Genomic DNA, 26,256 nt, shown 5'->3' on the forward strand with positions numbered 1-26,256 from the left:
GTTTTTTAGTATCCGTATAAAGACAGCGAATACAAATATAAAAATTGTACTAGAAAACAAGCAGTAAACGATTTCATTTAATAATTTATGTGATCCGTTGATCTCCCTCCTTCACTTTGGACAAAGTGCCTCTGTATCGTGCAATAAGTGGTGATATTAAGAATAGTATCATATTTGTATAATATGTTAGAATTTAGATTTATGCTTTTAGCTGTTAAACGCTCTTACTCTATTTTGTAAAAAGTCAGTAATAACGATGAAATAGTCTTACAATGGGGCATCATACATTCCTCCTCTGGTTTAATGCCTCGAGAACTGACAGATTCATTTCAGTGTCCAATAGTTAAATTCCCTTTTGTAAGTGCATCTGCACATCTTATATTATTCTGATAATTGTGGTTTGTAGCAGTTTAATTGAATAAGATTCTGTCCTCCCTTAACATAGTTGACTATTTCTATCATGTCTTCGTTCCTTGAATGAATTTGTACTTTTTTCTGTATGTTGTATTGATAAAATATTTTGTATATATATATATATATATATATATATATATATATATATATATATATATATATATATATATATAGGCCTATATACAGTATATATATATATATATATATATATATATATATATATATATATATATATATATATATATATATATATATAGCAGAATTTTAATTTATATATATATCGCTTTTGATGAAAAGATGATAATGTCAGAATTTTTAAAGGTAAGACTATAACGGTCATGAGACGGGCAAAGGATTGAGTCCTTTCTGCCCTACACGGGAGGCGTGTCCGCTGTCCAAGTGGCATCGCGAATTTGTATAGGAAAAGTGACTAGTGGCATGATGGCATCTCCAGGTATACATACATAAGTCTCTCTCTCTCTCTCTCTCTCTCTCTCTCTCTCTCTCTCTCTCTCTCTCTCTCTCTCTCTCTCTCTCTCTCTCTGTTGAAGAACAGCAATAATCAACACTACCTCAAATTTTTCTAAAATAGGTGTATAGGCCTTAAAGTTGACATGGGCTGGCTTTAATTCTTTTTAATATTGAAAATCTTTCTGTGTCAAAACTGAGCTAAAATTATAACCGTAGTTCTATATATTAATAAAACCATTGACAGTTTTATTAATCGGATTTATTCATCACCTCTATTATATTTAATTCCACAGCCTAAAAGTCTCCTGTAGTTATCTAATCTTTTAATCACGGAAAATATAATTTCATTTTTTCAAACGCTCCACTTGAAATGGAGGAATACGAAGTTCGTTTTTTTATGAAAATAAAAAAAATATACATGTACAGTCACATTTGTTGAAAATTCTTGTCAGGTAACTTTATAAAGTGATTACGTCACTTCCATATCAACTGTAATCACTCCTTTTGGGTGTGGGGGAGCTCCTGTAAATTTCACCTTCTGGTTTATCTCTTTATTGTGTTGTGATAATAGATAGAGTGGGATGATTCATGGTGCCCAAATTTAGTTATATCTAATGTTATGACAAACATTTACGAATACTTTTATCCTTACATGTTGCTAGCAGTGTTTAGGCTACTTGAATGAATATTATTTATAAGGATTTCGTTTTGTAGTCTTCATTTCTGTAATTGTTGGTGCATTGCGTTGAGAATCAGCTCCCTATTCTTCGAAAATTGTTTTACTCCAAGTATTTTTTTCTTTTTTTTTACAGTTTGATATCAAACAATCTAGCTGAAAAATTTTCACATAACATCAAAATAATACATATATACATTTTTTCCCCCGCTGACCTCAACATCAGACCGCATGAGAGTTACTGGCGAAGCTAACTTATTCTGTAATTTGAAGACTCGCTTAAAAGCATAAATTGTTAGTTTTCATTTAAACAAACATGAGAGAGAGAGAGAGAGAGAGAGAGAGAGAGAGAGAGAGAGAGAGAGAGAGAGAGAGAGAGAGAGAGAGAGAGAGAGAGAGATGGCTTAAATTATATTATTTTGGTCATTGCATCATTTTATAAACTTAAAAAAGAGAACTGACGTAAATTGCGTCACTTTACAGTTGGGCGATAAGAAATATCTTATTGTGGAACATCTAATGGGAAGTTTGTAGCAACTATGACGATGCGAGTGTTGCCAGATTACGGAAAAAAAAAGTAGCGGATTGGATTACTTTTTACTATATATTGGCCTTGGCTGTGTGCTATCAAAATTAAGAATCCGCTACTTTCGACTTCTTGCCTTCTATAAATTTCATTCTTTTTATATTATTTATTTGGGCTTCCTCTCTTATTATCATCAATCAGGGATTGCCTTATTCCAATAAGGAATAAGGCAATCTGTCGGGAATTTCGACCCGATCAATCGAAATTCCCGCCATTTGACTCCACCTACGACTACGTCAAATTGGAGGGAGAGGAGAAACTCGCGGGCGAATGAATGTAGTTCCAGACGTGAACGTTTAGAGCCAAAAAGGGAAACCGCCTGGTAGGAAGGCGCTGAGACTAATAAAATCAATTGCTGGTAATTTAAGATTAGGAAAAATAACGTCATTCTGTTGTAACATGATAAAAAATCCAATCTAGAAATTTAGGTTCAGGACAAATTGCGCCAAAAAGGTGACGTCGGAGGTTGCAAGGCTAGCTCGTCCTCTTTGATCCAACGTCCCCAACCACAGTAAGTCCCTTCTAATTGTTCTCTCTCCCCACGCCTATTGTACCCAGGTCGGTTTCCGTGTAGGTCTTGATAGAGTTATAGTAATGTTTTTTATCTGTTGATATTTTGTCGATCATTGTGCCAGGGGATCATTGGTATTGTGTAAAGCACGTCTAGGGGTCTCGATAAGGGTTTTATCGAGGTAACTTTATGAATGATTAATTAATTTGTTGTTATCTTGAGTCCGAAGTGGACATAGTTTTTTTTCAGTCACATGTTCTCGAATGTTAAGTAAAGTTTAATTTTTCATGTTTCTTACGTATTAGATTATTTTTGTAATAAAATTTGTTAAGGATGCCCATATTCTAATTACTCCCCCGATGGTTTTGAGTAGCTTGTCCCTAAGACTTTGTGATCTGCCCAGTACATCGGGCTATTTTGTATAAACCGGTGATAAATCGCCACACAATCCCTGATTAATGATAATAATACTATATTTCAAGAAAAAGGAACAACTTGATAATTCTAGTTAGTATTAAAAAGTATATTTTTTCCAGGTTAGAGTAAGAAAGTCAATTCATTTAAATATTTTTTATTTGTTTTTAGTTTAGATAAAAGAAAGTTTCTTTTATGCCGAAAAAGTCCTTTTTATTTGAATAAGGAAAATACAAAATACAAAATTATTAGTTATATCAAGTATACTTTATTGATGCTTGTAAAAGGAAAGAAAGAGTAACAACTTACATATGCTAAACTTTGAATGTATTCCTGATATATACATATATCTTCGGTAGTAATATAAGCATATTGGGGTAATTTGGTAGAAAAAAAAGTTACCCTGAGGCTTGTAATGAGCTATTTTTACCCAGAAACATCGGATAAGAAGTGGCAACATTGGAACTGAGTCGAGTCATATCACTCAGCGTATAAGACTCAAGAGTCAGCAGTCAAATAGTTTTAGTGTGTCGTTTCCATAGATAGGGCTCGTATACTGTTTGATCTACGCAGCAAACCAACAGGAAGAGAACCAAGTAAGCAATAAACTATATTACTTCTGTTCTTAGTTAATTTTACTTGAAAAGTAGTGAAAAGTGAGCAGCCTGTCCCTGATGTATCATGCTCATGTAAGATTTATATGAAATTTTAAGTAGACGGGAATGGGATTTTGAGTGATCGTTTGGGCTTGATTTGGTCACAATTGTATAGTAGTGTTGATCCTGTTGTTCCTTTGAATGAGAATCTAGATAACATAATTGATAGGAGTATCCTTTCTCGTGTGCTAAGGTACCAAGTGAAAGACAAGCCATGGTTCAGTGATGGTTGTAGAAACAGGAGGCCTATCATCTTTGGAAGGGTAACAAATCAGATTTGATTTGGAATAACTATACTCAGCTTACAACTTTTGCTCAGAGAGTTTACGCTTCAACTGAAAAGGAATACAATTTAACCATAAAAGAAACTCTTTCTGATACAACCAAGGAGCATAAGTGATGTACTACCCTTAAATCTGCACTCTTTGGTGTAGTTGCAACAGTTCCTCCTTTACCTAAACCAAATGGCTCTGTCACTCACTGTCCAAAGGAAAGGGCAACCCTTTTGGTTGATGTGTTTGACAGTAAGCAGAGTAATAAAATCTCGAACTTCCCTATTCACTTTTTCCTGAGGCTAAACTAACTAGTTTAGCTTTTCGATCTCGTGAAATTAAAGCTTTCTTGATGGAACTCGATGCTTATGGTGGTGTAGACCCAAATGGTATTTTTCCTTTTATATATATATATATATATATATATATATATATATATATATATATATATATATATATATATATATATATATATATATATATATATATATATATATACTGTAGATTTCTTAGCTCCAAAGTTATATGTTATTTTGCGTAAGTTAGCAAGAAGTGGAGCTTTTAGCACTTGTTGGAGAATTAGTAATGTTGCTCCACTATGTAAATGTGTTTGAGGTAGCTCAAGTCCAACTGATTATCACCACTTTCCATAACTCCCATATTATCTAAAGTTTTTTAATGTCCTTCGGCAAAACGTTTTAATAGGTTTGCTGAAGGTAATCATCTGTTCCCTAGTTTTCAATTTAGTTTTCGTAAAAGCCTTGGAGCAAGTGATGCCCTTCTTATAATCTCCAATACTGTACAGAAATCCCTTGATTGTGGTTTGGAAATTCTATGATTGGCCTTGATTTTAGGGCTGCCTTTGACCATGTTAATCGTAAGGCCCTTGTTTTAAAACTAAAACAGTTAAGAGTTGGGTTGGTCTTTTCTTAGCATCATATTAAATTTCTAACCTATAGATCACTAAGTGTTGTTGATGGGCACTATAGTGAGTATAGGAATGTGATATCTGGTGTTCCTCAGGGTAGTGTTCTTGGCCCATTACTTTTCATACTATATACACATGACATGTGGTTTTACCCTGAAAACAAGCTTGTTGCACATGCAGATGATGCTACACTTTTTGCATCAATTATATCTCACGAATGTAGATCTGGGGTTGTTGAATCCATTAATAGAGATCCAACTATAATTAGTGCATAGTGAAAATTATTGTGCATGAAGTTGAATCCTAACAAAACTTAAAGTATGATTGTAAACAGGTCAAGTACAGGGGCTCCTTAACATTAGGACCTCAGCATTGATAATGTTTCTTTAATTCTGCGTGACTTTTGAAATTTTATGTGTGATTCTCAACGGCAAATTTACTTTTGAGAAACATATTTGGTTTGTGTCTTCTTCAATTGTACAAAAAATGACTTATTGAGAAGGTCTTTTAAGATTTTCGGTGATAAATCTATTCTGAAGAAGTCTTTTATTTCTTTCATTCTACCTTGTTTCGAGTATTGCTCTCTTGTCTGGTCTTCAGCTGCTGATTCTTATTATAATTTGTTGGACAGGAACTTACGGTCTATTAAATTTCTTACTCGAGACATATATTATCATTATTATTACTTGCTAAGCTACAACCCTAGTCGGAAAACCAGGAAGCTATAAGCCCAGGGGTCCCAACAGGGAAAATAGCCCAGTGAGGAAATTAAACAAGGAAAAATAAAATATTTAAGAAAAGTAACAGCATTTAAATAAATATTTCCTATATAAACAAGAAAAACTTTAACAAAACAAGATGAAGAGAAATTAGATAGAATAGAGTGCCCGAGTGTACCCTCAAGCAAGAGAACTCTAACCTAAGACAGTGGATATTAATCTCTGGTACCGTCGTTCAAGTAGTTCGTTATGCATGTTGTATAAAGAATTTTCATAATGCTGATCTTCCTGTACATTCACATCTTCCTGTACATTCATATCTTCCTGTACATTCACATCTTTCTGTACATTCACATCTTCCTGGACAGTTCCATCCTGTTCATAATACTAAACATGAAGTTAATTCTAATGGTTGGGCCTTCTTCATCATGAGGCTCAATTCTACACAGTATTCTAGAAGTTTTATTCCAGCTATAACCAAGTTCTGGAGTGATCTTACTAATCGGGTAGTTGAATCGGTAGAACTTCAAAAGTTCAAACTTGCAGCAAATGTTTATAGGCTGAACAGGCTGACATAAGCTTTTTTATAGTTTATTTATGAAATATATGTAATGATGTTGTTACTGTTTTTAAAATATTTCATTCGATTGTTGATTATCTCTCATATCGTTTATTTATTTCCTTATTTCCTTTCCTCACTGGGCTTTATTTCCTGTAGGAGCCCTTGGGCTTATAGTATCTTGATTTACCAAATAGGGTTGTAGCTTAGCTAATAATAATAATAATAATAATAATAATAATAATGATAATAATAATAATAATAATGATAATAATAATAATAATAATAATAACAAATAGGATACTTTTCCATTTTTTATTTAATAACTTAGCATTGTAAAACAACTCATTTACTCAGAAAAGTTAATGTTGAATGGTAGATGTAAGGGACAGGACAATGCCCCATAGAGACTGACCATATATACATATGATCAGCGCCCAAGCCCCCTCTTTACCCAAGCTAGGAACAGTGAGGGCTAGGCAATGGCTAATGATAAACTCAACAGGTAGACAAATAGAGGCTCCCCCAAACCTCTCATCCCTTGCTTACAAGGATGGTGAGGATGCAGACATTTGACTTCCTATACTTTTATTTTTATCATTACTGATATCCCCATCCATTTGATTCTTTATCAGAGTATCTTTTATTTTTTTTTCTTTTACTTTTATTCTTATGTGGTCTAAGTAAGTTACATTACTATCTCACCATATTTAACAAAAACAACGCATTATCAGCAATTAGATTTTAGTTACCGTAACTCCACATGATAGTGTTATCGAAAGACCTTGGATATTATTAGAGTTTTAGCCAAATGCGCATATCTTATTTTCTTATCATTATTATTATTTATTTATTTTAATGATTCATACGAAATAAGTACTTGAATCTTCCCCAAATTAAGGGTTACGGAAATATTTGCCGATGAATATTGTTCGTTATTATTATCCGAAGCATGTATTTATGCTGCCTTGTTATTTTTCTCCCGATGGTATTTTGTTTTCTGTGAATGCATTATGGGTGAACAATGCATGATCGTCCTTTGTTTTGGGTTATGAATTATCAAATATACGTGCGCACCAAGGAGGATGTCGCCATCTATTGCTGTCTGATGCATCAAACTAAATTGCTAAAAAAAAAAATCTACGGAATTCTGTACTTCAGAGGATTCATATATGACTATTGTATGACAGGTATTATTATTATTATTATTATTATTATTATTATTATTATTATTATTAACTAAGCTACACTCCTGGTTGGAAAAGCAAGATACTATAAGCCCAAGGGCTCCAGCAAGAAAAATAACCCAGTGAGGAAAAGAAATGAGGAAATAAGTAAAATATATGAAAATTTATGAACAATAACAATAAAATATTTTAACAGTATCAATATCAAAACAGATCTTTTATATATAAACTATTAATACTTATGTCAGCCTGTTCAACATAAAACATTTGCTGGAAGTTTGGACTTCTGAAGTTCTACCGATTCAACTACCAGATTATGAAGATCATTCCACAACCTGGTCACAGCTGGAATAAAACTTCTAGAATGCTGTGTAGTATTGAGCCTCATGCTTAGTATTACAAAAAGGATGGAACTGTCCAGGAAGATCTAAATGTAAAGGATGGTCAGATTTATGAAAAATATTATGCAACATGCATAACGAACTAAGTGAACAACAGTGCCAGAGATTAATATCTAGATCAGGAATAAGAAACTTAATAGACCGTAAGTACCTGTCCAACAAATCAAGATGAGAATCAACAGCTGAAGACCAGACAGGAGAACAATACTCAAAGCAAGGTAGATAGAAAAAATTAAAACACTTCTTCAGAATAGATTGATCACCGAAAATCTTACACGACTTTCTCAGTAAACCAATTTTTTGTGCATTTGAAGAAGACAGACCTAATGTGTTTCTCAAAAGTAAACTTGCTGTTGAGAATCACTCCTAAAATTGTAAAAGTCATACAGAATTAAATAAGCTTTATCAATGTTGAGATCCAAATGTTGAGGAGCAACTGTCCTTGACCTACTTACAATCATACTTCGAGTTTTGTTAGGATTCAACTTCCTGCCCCATAATTTGCACCGTGCACTAATTTTAGCTAGACCTCTATTAATGGATTCAGCAACCCCATTTCTACATTCAGGAGATGGAATTGATGCAATGAGAGTAGCATCATCTGCAAATGCAATAAGCTTGTTTTTTAGGCCAAACCGCATGTCATATGTATGTAATATAAAAAGTAATGGGCTAAGAACACTACCCTGAGAAACACAAGATATCACATTTCTGTACTCACGATGGTGCCCACCAACAACAATTCTTTTGTCATCCATCCCTTTCAAATTCAATAACGATACTGAGAAAAGACCCTCCCACTCCCAATTGTTTGAGTTTGAAAACAAGGGCCTCATCATTAATGCAGTCAAAGGCAGCACTAAAATCCAGGCCAATCAAAGAACATCCTGACCACAATCAGAATCAAGGGATTTCTGCACAGCATTGGAGATTGTAAGAACGGCATCACATGCTCCAAGAACATTATGAAAACCAAATTGCAACCTAGGGAATAGATGATTACTTTCAGCAAACCTATTGAAAAATTTTACCAAAAGACGTTCAAAAACTTGAGATATGGGAGTTATGGAAATTGGGCGGTAATCCGTTGGACTTGAGCTATCACAAGTACATTTACATAGTGAAGTAATATTACCAATTCTCCAACAAGTGCTAATAATTGGTCTATTATTATTCATCTAATAACTTTCCATATATTTTTATTGAACCATATTGTTCATCAGACTATCTATATTCTTTTTCACTCTTGTTGCTTGTTCATTTACTTTCTCATAAGCTGCGGACTCTCTTCCTTTGCACAAGACGATGAGTTAATACAAAATTTGATACGTATATGTAATATTTACCTCCGCTAAGGAAGTTGTTTTCGAGTTGGTTTATTTATTTATTTGTCTGTGGGCAGGATTACGTCAAAACTACTCAACGGATTTTAATGAAATTTTCACAGCAGATAGATCTTAGGTCATGGACGACCCCATGAAATTTATTAGATGATCTGGATCCAGATTCTAGATCTGGATATGCATTTTTCACAATTTTAAAGATTATGACAAAACAAATTGATGGATTTTGACGAAATGTGCACCACAGATAAATCGTAGGCCAGGGGCAATTCCAATAATTTCTTGGAGATGATCTGGTGCCGGATCCGGATTCTAGATCCCGATTTGCATTATTTGTATGTGTGTCTGTAGACAGGATTACTCCAAAAGTACTTGAGGAATTTTAACCAAATTTTCACCACTAATAGTCCTGAGGCCAGGGATGACTGCATTAAAGTTTGAAGATGATCCGGATCCGGATTCTAGATCTAGTTTTGAATTTTTGCCATTTGTGTCAACGTCATCTTTTGGTGGATATCAGAAATCTCTGATTTCTATTGTTATTACTATCATTAAACTCCTGACTGCATATAGCACCGTTAAAGTATGGCTAATCTTAAGACTTTACACACATCTACAAAATGTAAGTAAAGATTAGGCTGTGTATTTAGGCTAATGTATATATGATATTGCAAATGTAACTTACAGAATATGTGAAAGACACACATCCGAAATAGGACTTGTGCATAAGACTAAACTAGGAGGAGATAAGATTAGTGATGGTTAGTCTAATATTGCCTAAGGCTTGTTAATAGTCACATTTTTCTCATACTATTTAGAGATATGGTCAGAAAGATGCTCTGATTATTTTTTTCTTTTTTTTTTTGCATCTTATGTAATTTTTATTTCAAGAGGTACAAGTTTGCGCTTACATTAGTAAAATCAACTCCTAAGTGATCTTAGCCTCTATTAGGCCCTATTTCAATGTATAATCTCTGACTTTGATAAAGTATACATGCTCTGAACGTTATAATCATATATACATTCAATCTACAACCTTACCTTTACTTTGGATTAATAAATGCGAGAAAAAATGCACAATTCAACGATACTTTATTCTTAAGGGGCAATATATTCAACACTTGCTACCTTTTTTACACATGATGACGGCATTGTTGATTGTTTTGAAGACTTGAGTCAGCCTTACTAGATTGTGATCCCAAATTCCCCTGAGAAGGATGGAAACAACATATGAGCTTAAATGAATATAGAAAACCACTAGTATGCTTTTTTTTTCAATGATAAGTTTTGTTTTAATCATGGTGTAGCACATTTACAGTATATCAAGCCTGATTAAAATAAAACCATCATAGTTTGAGAAGAACGCTAGTAAAATTTTTCCATCTGGCAACACTGACTTGAGTAAACAAGTAACAGGTGACAAGCTAGCCATCTGTTGCCACGTCCTACTAATGCGGGCAAATGCTCACAGAAATCTAAGCAACGTTCCTGTCTTCCCCTTACTGTTTTTGATGAATTATGGGTAAAAAAAAAATACTGAACATGATTGGTTGCTTTGTCTCAAGATTATCCAACTGACTTACGTCCTTCTAAAAAAGTGTGTGTCAGTTGACTGCCATGGATTCTGTAGTGCAGGCATGCAGTAGTTGTTGTATCTTGTATTTTGAGGTTATTGGACGTTTTCATGGACATTACAACGGAACTCCAGAAGAAGAGAATAGGTTGGTGCGTGAACATTCAGTGCTACCAAGAAGTGTTAAGTGTCTCAAGGTAAGTGCCGCGGCGGTATTATTACCACAAAATAGTAGCCCACGGGGCTAACGTGCGGGTATTGAAACATTGTCCACTTGCCAGAACATAGGAGCAATGAGATAATGATTAATTACGAGCGAAGCGAGCATACACCAGAGCAAAAACTAATAAATCAATAGCTCAATTAAGTAACAAGGTATTTGTAAGACTGCTACAAATGACTTGACTATAGAAAATTGCATGGAAAATCATATTTTTTATGCGTCCGGAAGTCTGGTAAAAAATGCTCCAGTGTTTTGACCGTGTTTCATTACTATTACTCCATTTTGATTACTGTAAGTTTTTTTTTTTTATTACGATGTCTGGTGTGTATAGGTTAGACAGCTTATATTTTACCTGTTTTCTGTATTCTCCCGCCCAAAAAACCTGATTTTTCACTGAAGAACCCAATTATTGTAGTTATTAAGGGGCCCCTGTACCTCTAAATCTGTTTATTTGCTGCAGAAATAAAAGCAAAATTCGTTGAAAACATGCTATTTACCATAGAAAAAAATATATTTTTATATAGGAAATCTAAGTTTGGGTGAAACTGTAAGTTTACCGAATTCCAATAAACATCCTCAAATTATTATTATTATTATTATTATTATTATTATTATTATTATTATTATTGTTATTATTATAAGCCAAGCTACAACCCTAGTTACAAAAGCAAGATGCTATAAACACAAGGACTGCAACAAGGAAAATGGCCCAGTGAGGAAGGAAATAAAGAAACTGATAAATTAGTGCCCTTGAGTTTACCCTCAAGCAAGAGAACTCTAACCCAAGACAGTGGAAGACAATAGTAAAGAGGCCATGGCACTACCCAAGTCTAAAAAGCAATTGTTAGATTCTGAGGTGTCCTCTTAGAAGAATTGCTTACCATAGCTGATGAGTCTCTTCTAGCTTTACAAGTGTAAAGTAGCCACTGAACAATTACAGTGCAGTAGTTGACCACTTGAGGGAAGAAGAATTGTGTGGTTAGCTTAGTTTTGTCAGGTGTATGAGGAAAGGGGGGATTGTATAAAGAATAGGCCAGACTATCCAATGTGTGTGTAGGCAAAGGTAACATGAGCCTAACAAGAGAGGGGTCCAATGTAGTACTGTCTGGCCAGTCAAAAGACCTAATAACTCTATAACAGTAGTATCTCAATAGGTGACTGATGCTTTGGTCAACATAGATACTACCTAGCTTTAATAGGCAGCCAGTATAATCTAATTAGAATAGGAGTAATCCTTTCTCTGGCTGGGAAATCTTTTATCAGTCTAGCTCCTCTGTTTACTATGTTTAGTAATTTCTCAAGTTCCACTTTGGGTAGATTGTAATTGACGAAGTTGCAGTGATCAATCCTGGCACTGACACAGTTTATCATCAGTTTCTTTACAGTATATTCATCCTGATACTTCTTTACAAAACAATGTTTCTAAGATGATATCCAGCTGTTCTTACAACATTAATCATTTGAGCATTGAGAGACAAATTACAGTCAAGAGATACCACAAAGTCACAAACTTTACTAGATATTGGGACCAAGTTGTCATTAATATTTATTTGGATGTCACCCCAGTTTCTGAAGCTCTTTTACCTCCCAACCAGTATAAACTCATTTTTATTTTCATTTAGTTTTAGTTGTTTAACTGTCATCCATTCCCTAACACTGGTAAAAATTTGGTTTAAAGTTTCTGAAGTATCATCAATGTCATTTATGGAGAAGTAAAATTGTGCAACCTCTGTAGTACTTTTGATAGCACAATAGACTCAAGAGTTTAGATAAAGAATAAGACTGGGCCTAGCAGTACTCTCTTTAAAAGTAGTACAACAGTCCCTTGTGTGTCTTTCTTTAAGGGGCCCGGCCAGTATGCCACTATATGGGTGTATAGGACAAAAAACACAAAATCCTGAAAAAATTCCCTGAGCTTCGTATGGCAATGGAGAATGTGTATACAAAATAATTTGTCAAAATTCCTCTTGCTTTCATAGTTACAGGGTAATTAATAAAAGTAACCCAATAAGCTGAAAACATTGATCCCTACAAGAAAATACAGTATTTCTTTTGTTATCGTAAATTTTGATAATCATAACATTTTAAGGGGACCGTCCGCTATGGTGTTTGATATAACAACTTTAATAAATAAAAAATCGTTTTATTCTTTCTATGTATACAGAAACATGTTGTACATGCTCTCCAGAAGTTTCAGCCGATTATTTTTATAAATAATGAAGATAAAGCAGTCTTTAAATGATGAAGTCATCCTTACTGCGTCGTCTGCATGACTGAGTTTGACGGAATTGTCTTTGCGTGTTTATTTTTGTACATATATAGTGATTTTTTCACTTATGTTTTGAATCTTTTACGTCTGGCAGGTATGGAAGGCATTGGTAGAGGGTAGGCGAAAGCAAACTGCAGTCTACGAGAAGACCAGCCTGAGTTTCCAAAGACGTATAGAAGTTACGTTGCATGTGTGTTTGTTTACTTGCAGTTCATATGTACATTGCAATTTTACAACGTCCTCATAAACTTTATAGCAAGGCCCAAAAAATAAGAAGAGAGCAACAAAAAAGAACCAAGAAGAGTGAGAAACATGAAAAGCATACAAAGCTGGAACATTCTAACTAAATCTCTGGCAACAATGAGAGGCCGCTTGCAACTCATAACACCCTTACATCAATTGTATTAGTAAACTTGAGGTTTAAATACCTCGTTTAGGGAGCCTTCATGTTGGAATAAACAATAAAAGTACAAAGTAATATTATTATGATAATGTTATCTTGATTTTCTAAAAGAAAAGAGCGAAAATTTATAGCAAATCTTTGGGAGCTCATAACTCAAAAACATACTTATTCACACTTAGATACAGTTTTTTCACTTCATTGTTCAATTTTAGGAAGATATCATTGAAAAGAGGAATAAGAATCCCACAATTTTGTGTAACAGAATTTTGATTTTCTTTTTCTTCTTTTTTTCATGGTTAATTTACGTTTAGACAAAGAAAATTGAGAAAAAAATTCATTAAAACAAAGAAAAAGGAAAACTGAAAATCTGGCACACAGAATTATTCGATTTATAAAGAAGTTTTGATGGCATGATTTTCAATATAATTGGTGACATATTAGTGGAGAAAAATATATCTAATTTTTTTTAAATCAAGATTTTTGCTAATAAATCATAAAGGTTTTGATCAAAGGACTTGAAATTTTTATATGATGAAGGTATTATATATGTCTAAAACATATATTAAAATCGTGTATTTTGAATTATTAGGAAAAAAAAATGGTTGAAATAGTGGATGGTCCCCTTAATATAAAGAAAATAGATTCCATGAGTCACAAGACGAAGTATTACACCCTTGGGTCTTCAGTGCTAACACAAAACTCAGGGAGAGTACACATTTGAGTTTGAACTCTGACATTCACTCATTTTTACGTCTGTTTTTTCTTGGTTTCGGCAAGAATTCCATCATACTATAGAGGAAAAGACAATTTCAACATGTCGCTAACATAAGGAAGGAGATAATTGGCTCTGATAAGAGTTCAGAAGTGGGTAATATAGGTGATATTAGTGGAGTTAGTGAGGGAGAGAGAAAGAGTAGTGTGGATGGAAGAGCGGCCGCCATGCTTGACAGGAGCCTGAAGAAGCAAGATATTTAGCTAAGGAATCTTTATTTATGATTAAATTATGATAAATAACATTGTTTTGGTTTATTAGTATCCAAGAAAGAACATAAAATTCATAATAATCATTATTTATTAATATTGTCTTTGTAAAAAAACAAAGAAAACTTCAAACGCCCGAATCTCAAAACGATACTTATTGACATTAAAATTCTCCCTTAGTTTTAATTTGCTATATAACTTAGAAAGACACGATAAAACAATAAAAAGAAGCCCTTTCTTCCAATTTTTGTTTCCTATTTTTTTTCTAAATATTTTCCCCTGATTTATAGGGCTTATTTTTTCACCATAATGAAAAAAAATCACATCTAGCAAAAATTTTCTTTTTAGATAAAACTCTTCATTTGACTGGAGGTCTACAGCAGGTCTATATAGGGTAGTAATCCCAGGTCTTAATATTAATTATGAAAGGAGGAAATAGAATTTGAAAAACACTCATTTCCAGGATAAATCGCGCTGGTGTCGCAAACTGAAGTTCAGAGGCAAAAATCCTATGCAGTTTTGAGATGTCCTAAGTACCCTTATTAAGTGGTATGAATGTCAAAGTCCTGTCCTTAAAAAATGGCATTAACCGGCTGCCCCCCTTAAACTCCCCAGCTGTAACTCCCAGAACATTGTTTACCTCTAAATTCATATAGTAATATTTAGCTCTTCAGTCTCGCTCCCTGCATTTTAGCCTTTACTCACTGCACAGCACGTACACATATTTGCTCCAGTCCTTTTGAAATTAATTCTCACATCTCTTTATGATTTCTTTTGTAAAAGGACGAATTATTATCCCTCTTGCAAATACAATGGTGACCTGGGTGGTAACATTTGGTAACCATCTCAGTCAGTAGAAGAATATTAGAATTGGTGGAATGTTACGACCTGTGTAGGCCGTAGTTCTGGTTCTTTAAACTTTAATTTTTAAAGGAGTCATAGGCAGTACATTATTTATGTAACTCGGTGAACTGAGGGAAGACAGAACAAAAACACTGGAAAAATCTTACAACATTTATTACAGTACACTTAAATAAATTCAACCTGGTATCAGGAGTAACATAAAGCTAAGACAAACACCGATGGGTTACAAAATGACCTGGAGGACTAATATACTGAGTCCTCTAAATACACAAGGTTGACCTATAGCTAATAATCTAAACCCTAGCATAGAAAAACTAAACAGATCAAAAGCATGGCTCATATATTAAGCTGGGCCCAAAATTTCAACAAACCACTACCCCATTACTAAACGGATAGGCAGAAGGAAGACAGGAGAAATGAAAAGGCAGAAAACCTTAAAATTACCTACCTACACACAAACGTTAAAGGCTAAACCCAATACTAAATAATAAAACTTACCGAGACAGCATACAAATACACATACCACATTAAATGCATAAATACTTTAATACATTCACATAAAAGAATTATGCTGGGGGTCATGATTTATAGATACATGTATATATCTTAACACTGTATTAACTATTCGTGAAATAACAGTACTTATCCATACATGGATTAGATGGCAGAGGGGGGACGAACGTTCATCAGCATCAGAGGGAGTATCATTAACACCAGGAAAACGGGCTGGGCATATCCATAACGATAATGAAAAGATCGTAACTTTACCTGGGTTATGACTCCCTACGTTCTTCCTAACGGACCCTTGGTCCACAGACGAGCAGCGTAACAGATGTGGTGACGCTCTTTGATCACGGCAATAGTACCTCCAACAGTGCCGGGACGGAACGACGGCACCGTCTTCCCGCAGGATCCTCAGGCGGGGAAAATAACGCAAAGCGAAGGTCGCAAGTGACACATACACTTGCAGGACGTAACAAGCGAGGTGGCTATCGCAGGTGACAATACCCCTGCATACATGGGCCGTGATCCAAAGAAGTGTACAATTTACCGCGGGTGGCTCAAAGACACCAGCGAAATAATCCTCCAAAGGCACAATTCCTTATGAGAGAGAAAAAAAAAGCATTCACCAACTGCTGCTAAATTAGGATCCACGTCTGTGATCAAGGTAGGGTCCGAACTCCTGATTCCAGGCAGCAGTAGTCTCGTCCACGGCTCTCACTAAAGACCAAACACTCGAAAAAAAAGTAAACAAAAAAGTTAATGGCCATTCACTAATTAACGAAAGAGGAGGGGCGAAGGTTATCACCGAACTCTTATGAAGAGGGCAATCAACATTTACTCCTGCCAAAGACCGAACTTATTTATAAACAATGAAATGACTTAACATAATATGGAAACTGTAAAATTTGAGAAATTTACATCATACTATAAGTATTTATGCCTACCCCACATCAATAGCTGTTCGAATGGGTTCATGGGTAGAGTTATGAAAACTGTCAGATGGAGCTCAGTAGATGTAGATGTAAAGTTGTCCGTTGAGAAAATGTATTATGAATAGAGTGTGGAATGACTGATGTTTACAGTTTACGCAGTAGCTGTTGTAGATAGTAGAAAGAAATTGCAGAAATGGGTAAAAGTTTCAAAGTGAAAAGGAGAAATTTATGAGCAAATGTAACCAAGAAGATTGTGGGGTGTTCAATGGAAACTAGAAAGATGGATGTAAAGGAATGAAAACTTATTCATATAGATATAAAACAACATATATGTCAAATGATAGTTGGGCAAGCAAAGGGGTGAACTACAAAAGGTGAAGTAAGGAAAGTAACAAGGAAACTTGAATTCTCTGGGGAAATTAGGATTGGAGTGCATGAAGGAAATTAAGACTACTAAATTCTGTAGATCTTGAGTATAGATGGGGGAAAAAGGTTGAGGTTGTACGCAGAAACAAACTGAGATGATATTTGAGCTTTCAAAGACCATTTCTGAAGGATTGTATTTCGCAAGGCATTTGTAAGGACAACACTTGGTGAAAAAAGGAAGCAGTACAGGTGTTCTGTAAAATACAATTGACTGTTCAAACAGATAAAATCGAAATGACTACCAATTATGAGTGTATAATTTTGAGAAAATAATCGGTTTAGAATGATGAAACAATTGAGCTAAAGTAGAATGACTAATAGCTGTACTGGTGCTAAGAATAACTGTCATGAAACTAGTTTTAAAAAACACAGCAGGAAACTTTTATGGAGCAGATGAATAATATGTTGAAAAGCTCAAAGAATGTATTCTTTTATGAAAAAGCCTTACAACCTTATTAAATGCAGGCTAGAAAATGCATACCGTGTAATTTGAAATTTATTTCTGTGAATTTAATTGTAAATGAAAATACATCTTACGTTAAGAAAAAAAAAAAAAACAGTATTTAGTGTAGAAAATATGAGGATTATAAGAGGAGTTTTAAAAACTTCTGTTATGGGCTTTATTGTTTTCCATTTTTCAAATAGGCTCTTTGAAACCATAATTAATCAATTGTTTTTATGGGTTTCTATTCCAGAAATGCTCATGGTAACAGTGTCCCTGCTGGTCCTTTTCGTGGTTTCTGTGTGGCTCTATGGCAGACATAAATACAGTTATTGGGCAAAACGTGGGATATTAACTCCGCCCATAACCCCCCTCCTAGGTCATCTTGACAGAATTGGATCCACAAAGCAAGGACGGTGGATGTTTGATATTGAGGTGAGTGTCTGTGGAAATAACTCTTGACTCGGTTGCTGTTTAACTGCGTGGTCATATGTAATCAATCTTTTCATTCCATGAGTATTCATTTCTCTTCTTAATAGGTTTACCAGAAATACTCCAGAAATGGGTTGGCTGGAGGGTATATGATGCTCTCTCCTTTTCTCTACGTATGTGAGCCAGAGATGATAAGAAGTATTTTTATCAAGGACTTTGACCACTTCACAGATCGGCAAGTCTTCAAATCTCCAAATAAGAAAGATCAGTGCATGAATGACATGCTTACAAATGTAAATGGAGAGCAATGGAAAAAATTGCGAGCAATCATGTCTCCAACATTTACTTCGGGGAAAATGAAAAACCTGTTTCACCTTGTTTGTGAGAAAGCAGATGCTCTTGTGGCTTATAGTCTAGCAGAGAGTACAAAGAAACCATTTCTAAACATGAAGCATAATTTTGGAAGGTTTACCATCGACACTATAGCTTCTTGTGCCTTTGGAGTAGAATGCAATTCGCTTGTTGATGAGAATGCCGAATTTCCAAAAAAGGCCGACCCTTTCTTTGAGATTGGTTTCTTCAGGATGATAATTTTCCTTATGTTTGGAATAGCTCCGAAATTATTTTCAATTTTAGGGCTCAGTCTGTTTCCCAAAGAGACACAGTTCTTTAAGAATGTTGTTGAAGAGACTTTAGCTGCAAGAAGGAAAGGAACTAAAAGAGGAGATTTTTTGGATCTACTCCTCGAGGCACAGTCAGGGGAAGATTTAGGTGACCCTTCCAAAAAGAAAGGTAAGATGTCTTTACTACTAGTGTATAGTTGCAAATTGGCATTACTGTATATTGATGGATATGGTTAGCTATGGTTAAACAAAGATTTAAGAAAACATTCATTTGCATTTAGTATTTTTTATTGGATGTAATTACGCTAATCCCATCTAACAGGTTAAATGTTGGTATAATACTTTGTATCTTATGTGTATACTGTATCAAATTCTAAAGCCATATTGATTCCTTTGACGAAGGCTGATATTATTGAAAGTTTTGTTTTCTGTTACACTCGTCATACCTCAGATAACCTTGAATTCTTGATTTTTTTTTTTTTTTTTTTTTTTAATCAATAAAGAACGGGATTTGCTAACTGCTACCTTTAGTCAGTAAGAATTTTTTGATGACTTATTGCTGGTGGGTTTCTAAGTGAATACTTGTATGACTTGGTGGAAAATTAACCACATACATTCGTAAGATTTATTACTAGATAGGCTGGTGAATACTTGGGCCAACTTTTGCAAAATGTTGTATGCTTTGACTGGGGACCCTTGCAGTGGACCTGAATGCAACGGTAATTCTATTGTATATTTATAAAAGGGATTATGATAGTGTGTTCTATACACTTCAACACAAATTAGTAACTCAATTAGCTAGTTCATAGTTGATTATCAATATTTTTAGACCTTCGATAGTTTGAATAAAGGCTGCTCCTTCTTTAATAGTTCTAGAAGATGACACCATTATAGCCCAGTGTGTGTTGTTCATTATTGCTGGGTACGACACTTCATCCACAACCTTAGCTTTTGCTGCATATGAGCTGGCAAAGAACTCGGATAAACAACAACTCCTTCGTGAAGAGATACAGGATGCCATCAGCCAAAACAATGGCATGACATACCAAGCCATTATGGAATCAAAGTACCTGGAGGCCTGCATTTCAGGTAAGTCATAGTATTGAGTAACTTATTGTTTTACAGCTCTCAATTTTGATTACAGTACTGTACTTATGATTTTAATTGAAAAAATTTTAGCAATGAAGTCTTCAACTAATTGTGCACTTATGTTTCCAATTAGAGTATACAGAGATTTTCCCCTGAGGTAGGTCTAGTGTTATTTTTGGTTGTCATCTTATATTCTTGGATAATAGTCTTTGGTTTAGATATGTTCATAATTCAAGTATAAGTTATTTTGGATGGTCAGTAGAACGTGATCTAAAGACTTGAATAGTTTGTATTCTATATCCAAAAATATTTGTAATTTTTACCTCATAAGCTCATGTAGCTTTGACCTTTCCTAGAGAGAAGAAATAAAGATTCAATGCATCATGGCAGTGTAGACCCTGATTTGTCTAGCATGAGCACTTACTAGTTTTCATGCAACGTTAGTCTTTAAAATGTTTAATTAATTTTCTGAGATCTCTTTGTACGGAAGTAATGAAAAAAAGTCCTGAAATAGTTCCCCACGCTGGAGGGCAAGGAGGTCTTCTCGCATTCATCCTCCTCCTCCTCCTCCTATAGGTGTGATGATTTCTATGCTACCTTGTAAGTATTACTGACTGAGGGTTGGTAGGTAGGTCGTTTCAGAGGTTTATAGTTCTCTATTTATTGTGTATGCAAGTTTGTCTCAATACGATTAAGTCTGTTCACGAGCATAGCAAATGCAAAGCTAATGTTAATGGAATCCCATCAAATGAATTTCCAGTGAATAGTGGAGTACTCCAAGGGAATCTGTTTATCCACATGGATTTTGTTATGAATAGAACACTTGGGGATGGAGGGGAAGGATTGGAAAGGATTGGTAACAGGAAATTAGCTGACCTAGAGTATGCTGATGAAGCTGTCCTTAATTGCAGAACACCTCATTACTTCCAAATCTTGTTTACCAGAATGCAAGAAATATCACATGAGGTTGAGCTCAAGATAAATATATGAAAGACAGTGATGATAAGAACGGAACATGCAATGGAAGATGAAATATCGTTAGGTGGAGAAAGGATTAAAGAGGTAGAATTATTTAAATATTTACAAACTGATCACAAATATAGGATCTTTAGAATTGGAGTTTATTGAAAGATTGAAAATGGCAACGTTATGTAAAATTTAGAAGTAAAATCGCTTGAACATACATGTGAAAATCAGGCTATATATCAGTTTAGTGAGATCTGTGTTACTGTATGGACATGAATCATGGTATGACAATTTAACAATATCCATCAGATTTTGTAGATTTAAGAACAAAGCCCTCAGAAGAATATTGGTAGTAAAATGGTAATACAGGATTAGAAATGAAACTATGCTGAGGACTACGAAGCGTGTAGGAGATAATGAATGGAGAAGTATTAACTTAAAAGCTCAAGATAGAGACGACTGGCGAAACCTAACCGAGGCCCTTGGCGTCAGTAGGTGTAGGAGATGATGATGATATGTGCTTATACATATACAGTAAATGTGTGTGTGTGTATATATATATATATATATATATATATATATATATATATATATATATATATATATATATAATTATGTATGTATGTATATATATATGTAGCCTATATACATACATATGGACTAGGAACGGCCTCCTTTGGCAACTGAAATTCGCAACGCACAGTACAACGTCAGGACCCTGTCTAGGAAAGAAGATCTTGCTGTGTTACCAGAAATCTTGATATAAATAAATTGGGATATCACATGATTGTGTGAAATTAGAAGAGCTGGTGAATATTCGAGTTAATATCTTTTGCTTCAGAGGACATGTAAGGAACGAAGAAAATGGAGTGGGTTTTCTTATTAATAAAAATCTTTGAGGTTTCAAGGCTGCTCATGAATGGTAGAGGCAAGGAACAGTGACATTGCCCTATCATGCAGGACAATTGCCCAAAAGACCAGCGCCCAATTCTCCTCTCCATCCAACCTAGGATCAGGGAGGGCCAGGCTATGGCTGCTGATGACTCAGCAGATAGACCTATAAGCATCCCTAATCCCTCCCCCTGCCTTAGCTCACACGAATGCTATGATTGCAGCCACTAAAGGAACTAACGAGTTTGAGCGGGACTCTAAACCCAGTCCGGCGATTGCTAGTTAGGGACGTTACCAAATAGGCTACCACAACCCTAACATAGAAATTTTTCATAGTATTAGTGATAGAATTACATGACTCATTTTCAAACTAGATAAAAAGTATGAAATGAAGAAAATTCAAAAGTATGCAACAACAACATCCAATACAGAGGAAGAAATAAAACCTTTGTTATGGAGATCTTGAGATATATTGAAAAAACATAAAACTACTTGCATTTGTTTTGGGTGATTTCTATGTAAAGTGTGTCAAAAGAAGAGAGGAGAATCAGCTGTAGGAAAGATTGGAGTAGACACAATAAATGACAGAGGAGACATGCTTTAGAATTTGCTGGAAAAAAAAATATAAAAATCATGAACACCTTTTCTTTGTTAAAAATATAACAGAAAATGGACATGGAGAAGCCCAAATGTAGAAACGAAAAACGAAAAGGATTCTATTCTCAGTGAAAAGTTAATTTAGTTAAAAATGAAAGTTAAACAAGTTAAAGTCAAGCGATCATAGAATGACGAGAAGCAAAATTTGTCTAGATCTAAGGAAAGAAAGAAAATCATTTTACGAAAGAAAATAAACACTCATGTAATAAAAGAAAAATCTTATGCGTTTAGTTTAGCAATACAAAATATGTACTCCCAGCTACATGATGGAATGGAACCAAGTGAAGAAGAAATGAACAGTAAGTAATTTAACAAAATTTTTATTGGAATCCGCACAAGTGATCGGTGGAAGAGTTCCTAAACAAGATCAAGGAAAACTATAAGAAAAGATCATAAAACCTAATAAAGAAAAGATTGGAAATGGGGGTAAAATCCAAGAGAGATGATATAAGATTAGCAGAACTATCCAAAACAATAAACAATCTAAAACATAAGACATAATTGAGGAAACACAAAAGAAAGGAAAAAGCATCGTTAACGAAAAGAAGACTTGAAACAGGCGGCCGGCAGATGTTTGCTTTATCGGATGAAAATGTATACGTCAACAAAAGAGATGGAGTGATAAAAATTGCAGAGGATTTCTATACAACTTTTCCAATAGAAATAATGAAACTGTAGAAGAAAAGAAAACATTCTATGGAAATTTCTTTAAAATTATTTAGTTAAACCGTCTAGAGACTATAGAAGGATAACTCAATTGTTATATTAAAATGCTTCTTATTGTCAAAACTTATTTTAAGAGTGATAAAAATCCTAGAGGATTGTTATACAATGCTATATGAAAGTGATATTAGAAATAACATTGCTAATAGAAATACTGAAACACCTGAGCCGGTACAGAAAGTGACAGTAAAGGTATAGAAAGAATTAAAAGGTAGGAAAAAACGCAAAGCAGAAGATTGCATAACAAATTATTTGATAATAGATGGAGGAGATTTCATGGTAGTAATGATCGCTGAACTTTACACAACATGTTTGCAAGACTGCTCTATACCTGCAGCTTAGGAAAAAAGAAAAACATATTTCACAAAGATATACACAACACATCTGAAAATTTACCGCCTTAAAAGTTTACTCTCCGTAATATATAAAATATTTACAAAGATCACATTAGTCAAAAACAGCGTGAGAAACTTAGGTGATATTCAAAAGAACAAAAATAATGACTCGGTGCCGTTATCTAGTAAAGTTCGAAATCTAGGTGCATTTCTTGACTGCAACCTATCTCTAAATGCCCAAATAAATAATGTAATAAAAACTGCTGGTTATCATCTAAGAAATATTGCGTTTATAAAAAAGTACCTGGACGAAAATTCTATAAAGAAAATTGTGATAAACTGTGTTATTACCAGGATTAACTACTGCAACTCTATCTACTACAATTTACCAAGAGTGCAACTTAAGAAATTATAAAACATAATAAACAGAGGAGCAAGACTGATAAAAGGTGTCCCACCTAGAGAAAGGATCACCCCTATACTAATCGATTTACACTGGCTGCCAATTAAAGCGAGAATTGAATTTAAAATATGTACAATAACCCACCAAGTTATCAGAACCGGGCGTCCAAAGTACTTAAGAGAATTGCTACATATTGCGCAGCCAACAAATCGTGTCGACACGAGAATAGTTACAGATGGCTTCAAACTGTTGGAACCTAGATTTAAGTCCACTTTGGGCTCCGGAGCCTTTAAATATACGACCCCGAGACTATATAATAAGCTCCCACGAAACATTCGAACGATTGAAGACATTAAGGCTTTCAAGAGGAAACTGAAGATTTTCTTATTTCATGAGTCTTTTGACAGTGACGATTTAACAGTAAATGAACAATTCTCGATTTGAAAAGATAAATACTGTGAACGAACAAGGTAAAACGACAGTGGAGGTCCTGTAGAGAGTGGGGATCCCCTGCTGCATGGGACCGGAAAAGCAGCCATCAAAGTAAAGTAAAATGGAAAGAAATCTGGACTTTAATCAGCCAATAGAGGAGGTAGGTTTTAGAAGCGGATATTAAACTTCTGACCATTAATCACCTAATGGAAAATTAACCGAGCATTCCTAACCACTATGTATGGCATTTAAAGACTATGAGAAAGCTTTAGCAATAATGAAAGCAACTCAAAATATGGCTCATGTTAGAACACTTGGAGACATCTATATGGGTAGCACAACAATCCTAATACTACACAAATTTAACGAGAAAATTCCAATTGAGAAAAGGAGTTGTATAAGGAGACCCTATCTCTCCTAAACTATTCACATCGTTCCTAGAAGTTTTTAAGAAGTTAGATTGGGAGGATGTAGGAATTGATATTAATGTAGAATGCCCTATCAACTTAAGATTTGCAGATGACTTGATTCTAGTTAGTGAATCATGGGAGGAATTATAAAAGATGATAGAAGATTTGAATAGAGAAAGGAGAAATGTAGGACTGAAAAGGAATATGAGTAAAACTCAGATAATGTTCAATGAAAATGCAGGGACTATAAATAAGGGGTATGAACAAACCTGTAGATATTGTTAGTAAATATATGTACTTAGGACAGACACTAAGTGTTTTCCAGGATATGAGACCAAAATTAAAAGAAGCATAAGCATGAAATGGAGAGCTTTTGGTAAAACAAAATGAAATTATGAAATGTAAAATGCCACATTCTCTAAAAAGAAAAGTATTTTAACCTTTTCTGAAGTAATAGATAGAAAAGTAAATTTTCGGCAAAAAAAAGTGGGGTGGGTGTTATAGCACCCTGACTCCTACTTTCATGAAATGTAGATTTTTCTTGCTTGATCACCTGTACATGAATTTATATCTTTTCATTCCCATTACGTGATCACGATTGCCTATGGATACCAAGTCTTATGTGGAGGTGGACTGACCTGGCCCTTCTGATGTTGATACTGCGTATGTGGTATGAAGAAAAGGTTCAATTCCAGGTTTTGCTAAAAGTTTTGCTAAAAGTGATTCCCATGATTATAACCATGTTTGCATTCTAGGAAAACTCCAAAACATCTTCCAGATTTGGAATATCTCTTAGCATAAGAACTTTCCATTTACCATGTTGTAATTGAGGATCTAAGGGCACTTTAAAAAAGAATCTTCATATTGTAACTTGACTCTGTTCTGAAACTTTCACAGATTGGGCTTAGAGAGAGCATGTGTGTATGAGCTATCTCTACAGAGTCCTTTCTCATTACACTATCTTAATAGCATACTAACACCTCAGTAGAGGAGTAACTATCTTGACCCTTTTCATGTGGATACTGCTACTGTGATATAGACAGAAGAGTTCATGCTTAGAAAGGTTACCCTATGCTGGAGTGCCAGGAGGTCTTGTCTAAAGGGTCGATAGTCACTAGATTGCCTTGAAAGTTCTAACCAATGAGGGTTTGCAAATATGTCTGTTCTATTGTTGATTATTTTCTCTTTCTCAACCACTTGTGCATGAGTGTCTCTTCTCATTCCCATTATGATTCTGATTGTCTATAAGCAATAAAAAGTCTTTTTCCAAGAGGATAACTGACCTGACCCATCTCATGCTGACACTGCTTAGGTGGCATGACGGAAAGGTCCACTTCTATGACAATTCCAATTTTTGCCAAAAGTGATTTCCATAATTATGACACTGTTTGCGTTCCAGGAAATCTAGATTTGCAATATCTCAGAATAAACACTTTCCATTTTGCATATAAATGGGGATCTGAGGACATTTAGTACAAAAAAAATATTCTCCATTACTAGACTCTGTGATAAAACTTCACAGATTGAGCTTTGAGAGTATT

At 34.6% G+C, this 26,256-nt stretch overlaps 1 protein-coding gene across 1 annotated transcript in view; it reads left to right on the top strand.

Moving 5' to 3' along the window:
- The first annotated feature begins 3,540 nt into the window (after nucleotides 1-3,540).
- Nucleotides 3,541-26,256, top strand: part of LOC137651250 (cytochrome P450 3A41-like) — a 28,328-nt gene continuing 5,612 nt past the window's right edge. Inside the window, exons 1-4 of the mRNA XM_068384479.1 lie at nucleotides 3,541-3,668; nucleotides 18,008-18,189; nucleotides 18,294-18,978; nucleotides 19,680-19,898. Of these exons, the coding sequence (XP_068240580.1) occupies nucleotides 18,010-18,189; nucleotides 18,294-18,978; nucleotides 19,680-19,898 (1,084 nt within the window). The 5' untranslated portion in view covers nucleotides 3,541-3,668; nucleotides 18,008-18,009. The remainder of the gene's footprint in view (nucleotides 3,669-18,007; nucleotides 18,190-18,293; nucleotides 18,979-19,679; nucleotides 19,899-26,256) is intronic.

The sequence above is a fragment of the Palaemon carinicauda genome, chromosome 12 (genome assembly GCF_036898095.1).
Source record: "Palaemon carinicauda isolate YSFRI2023 chromosome 12, ASM3689809v2, whole genome shotgun sequence".
NCBI lineage: Eukaryota > Metazoa > Arthropoda > Malacostraca > Decapoda > Palaemonidae > Palaemon > Palaemon carinicauda.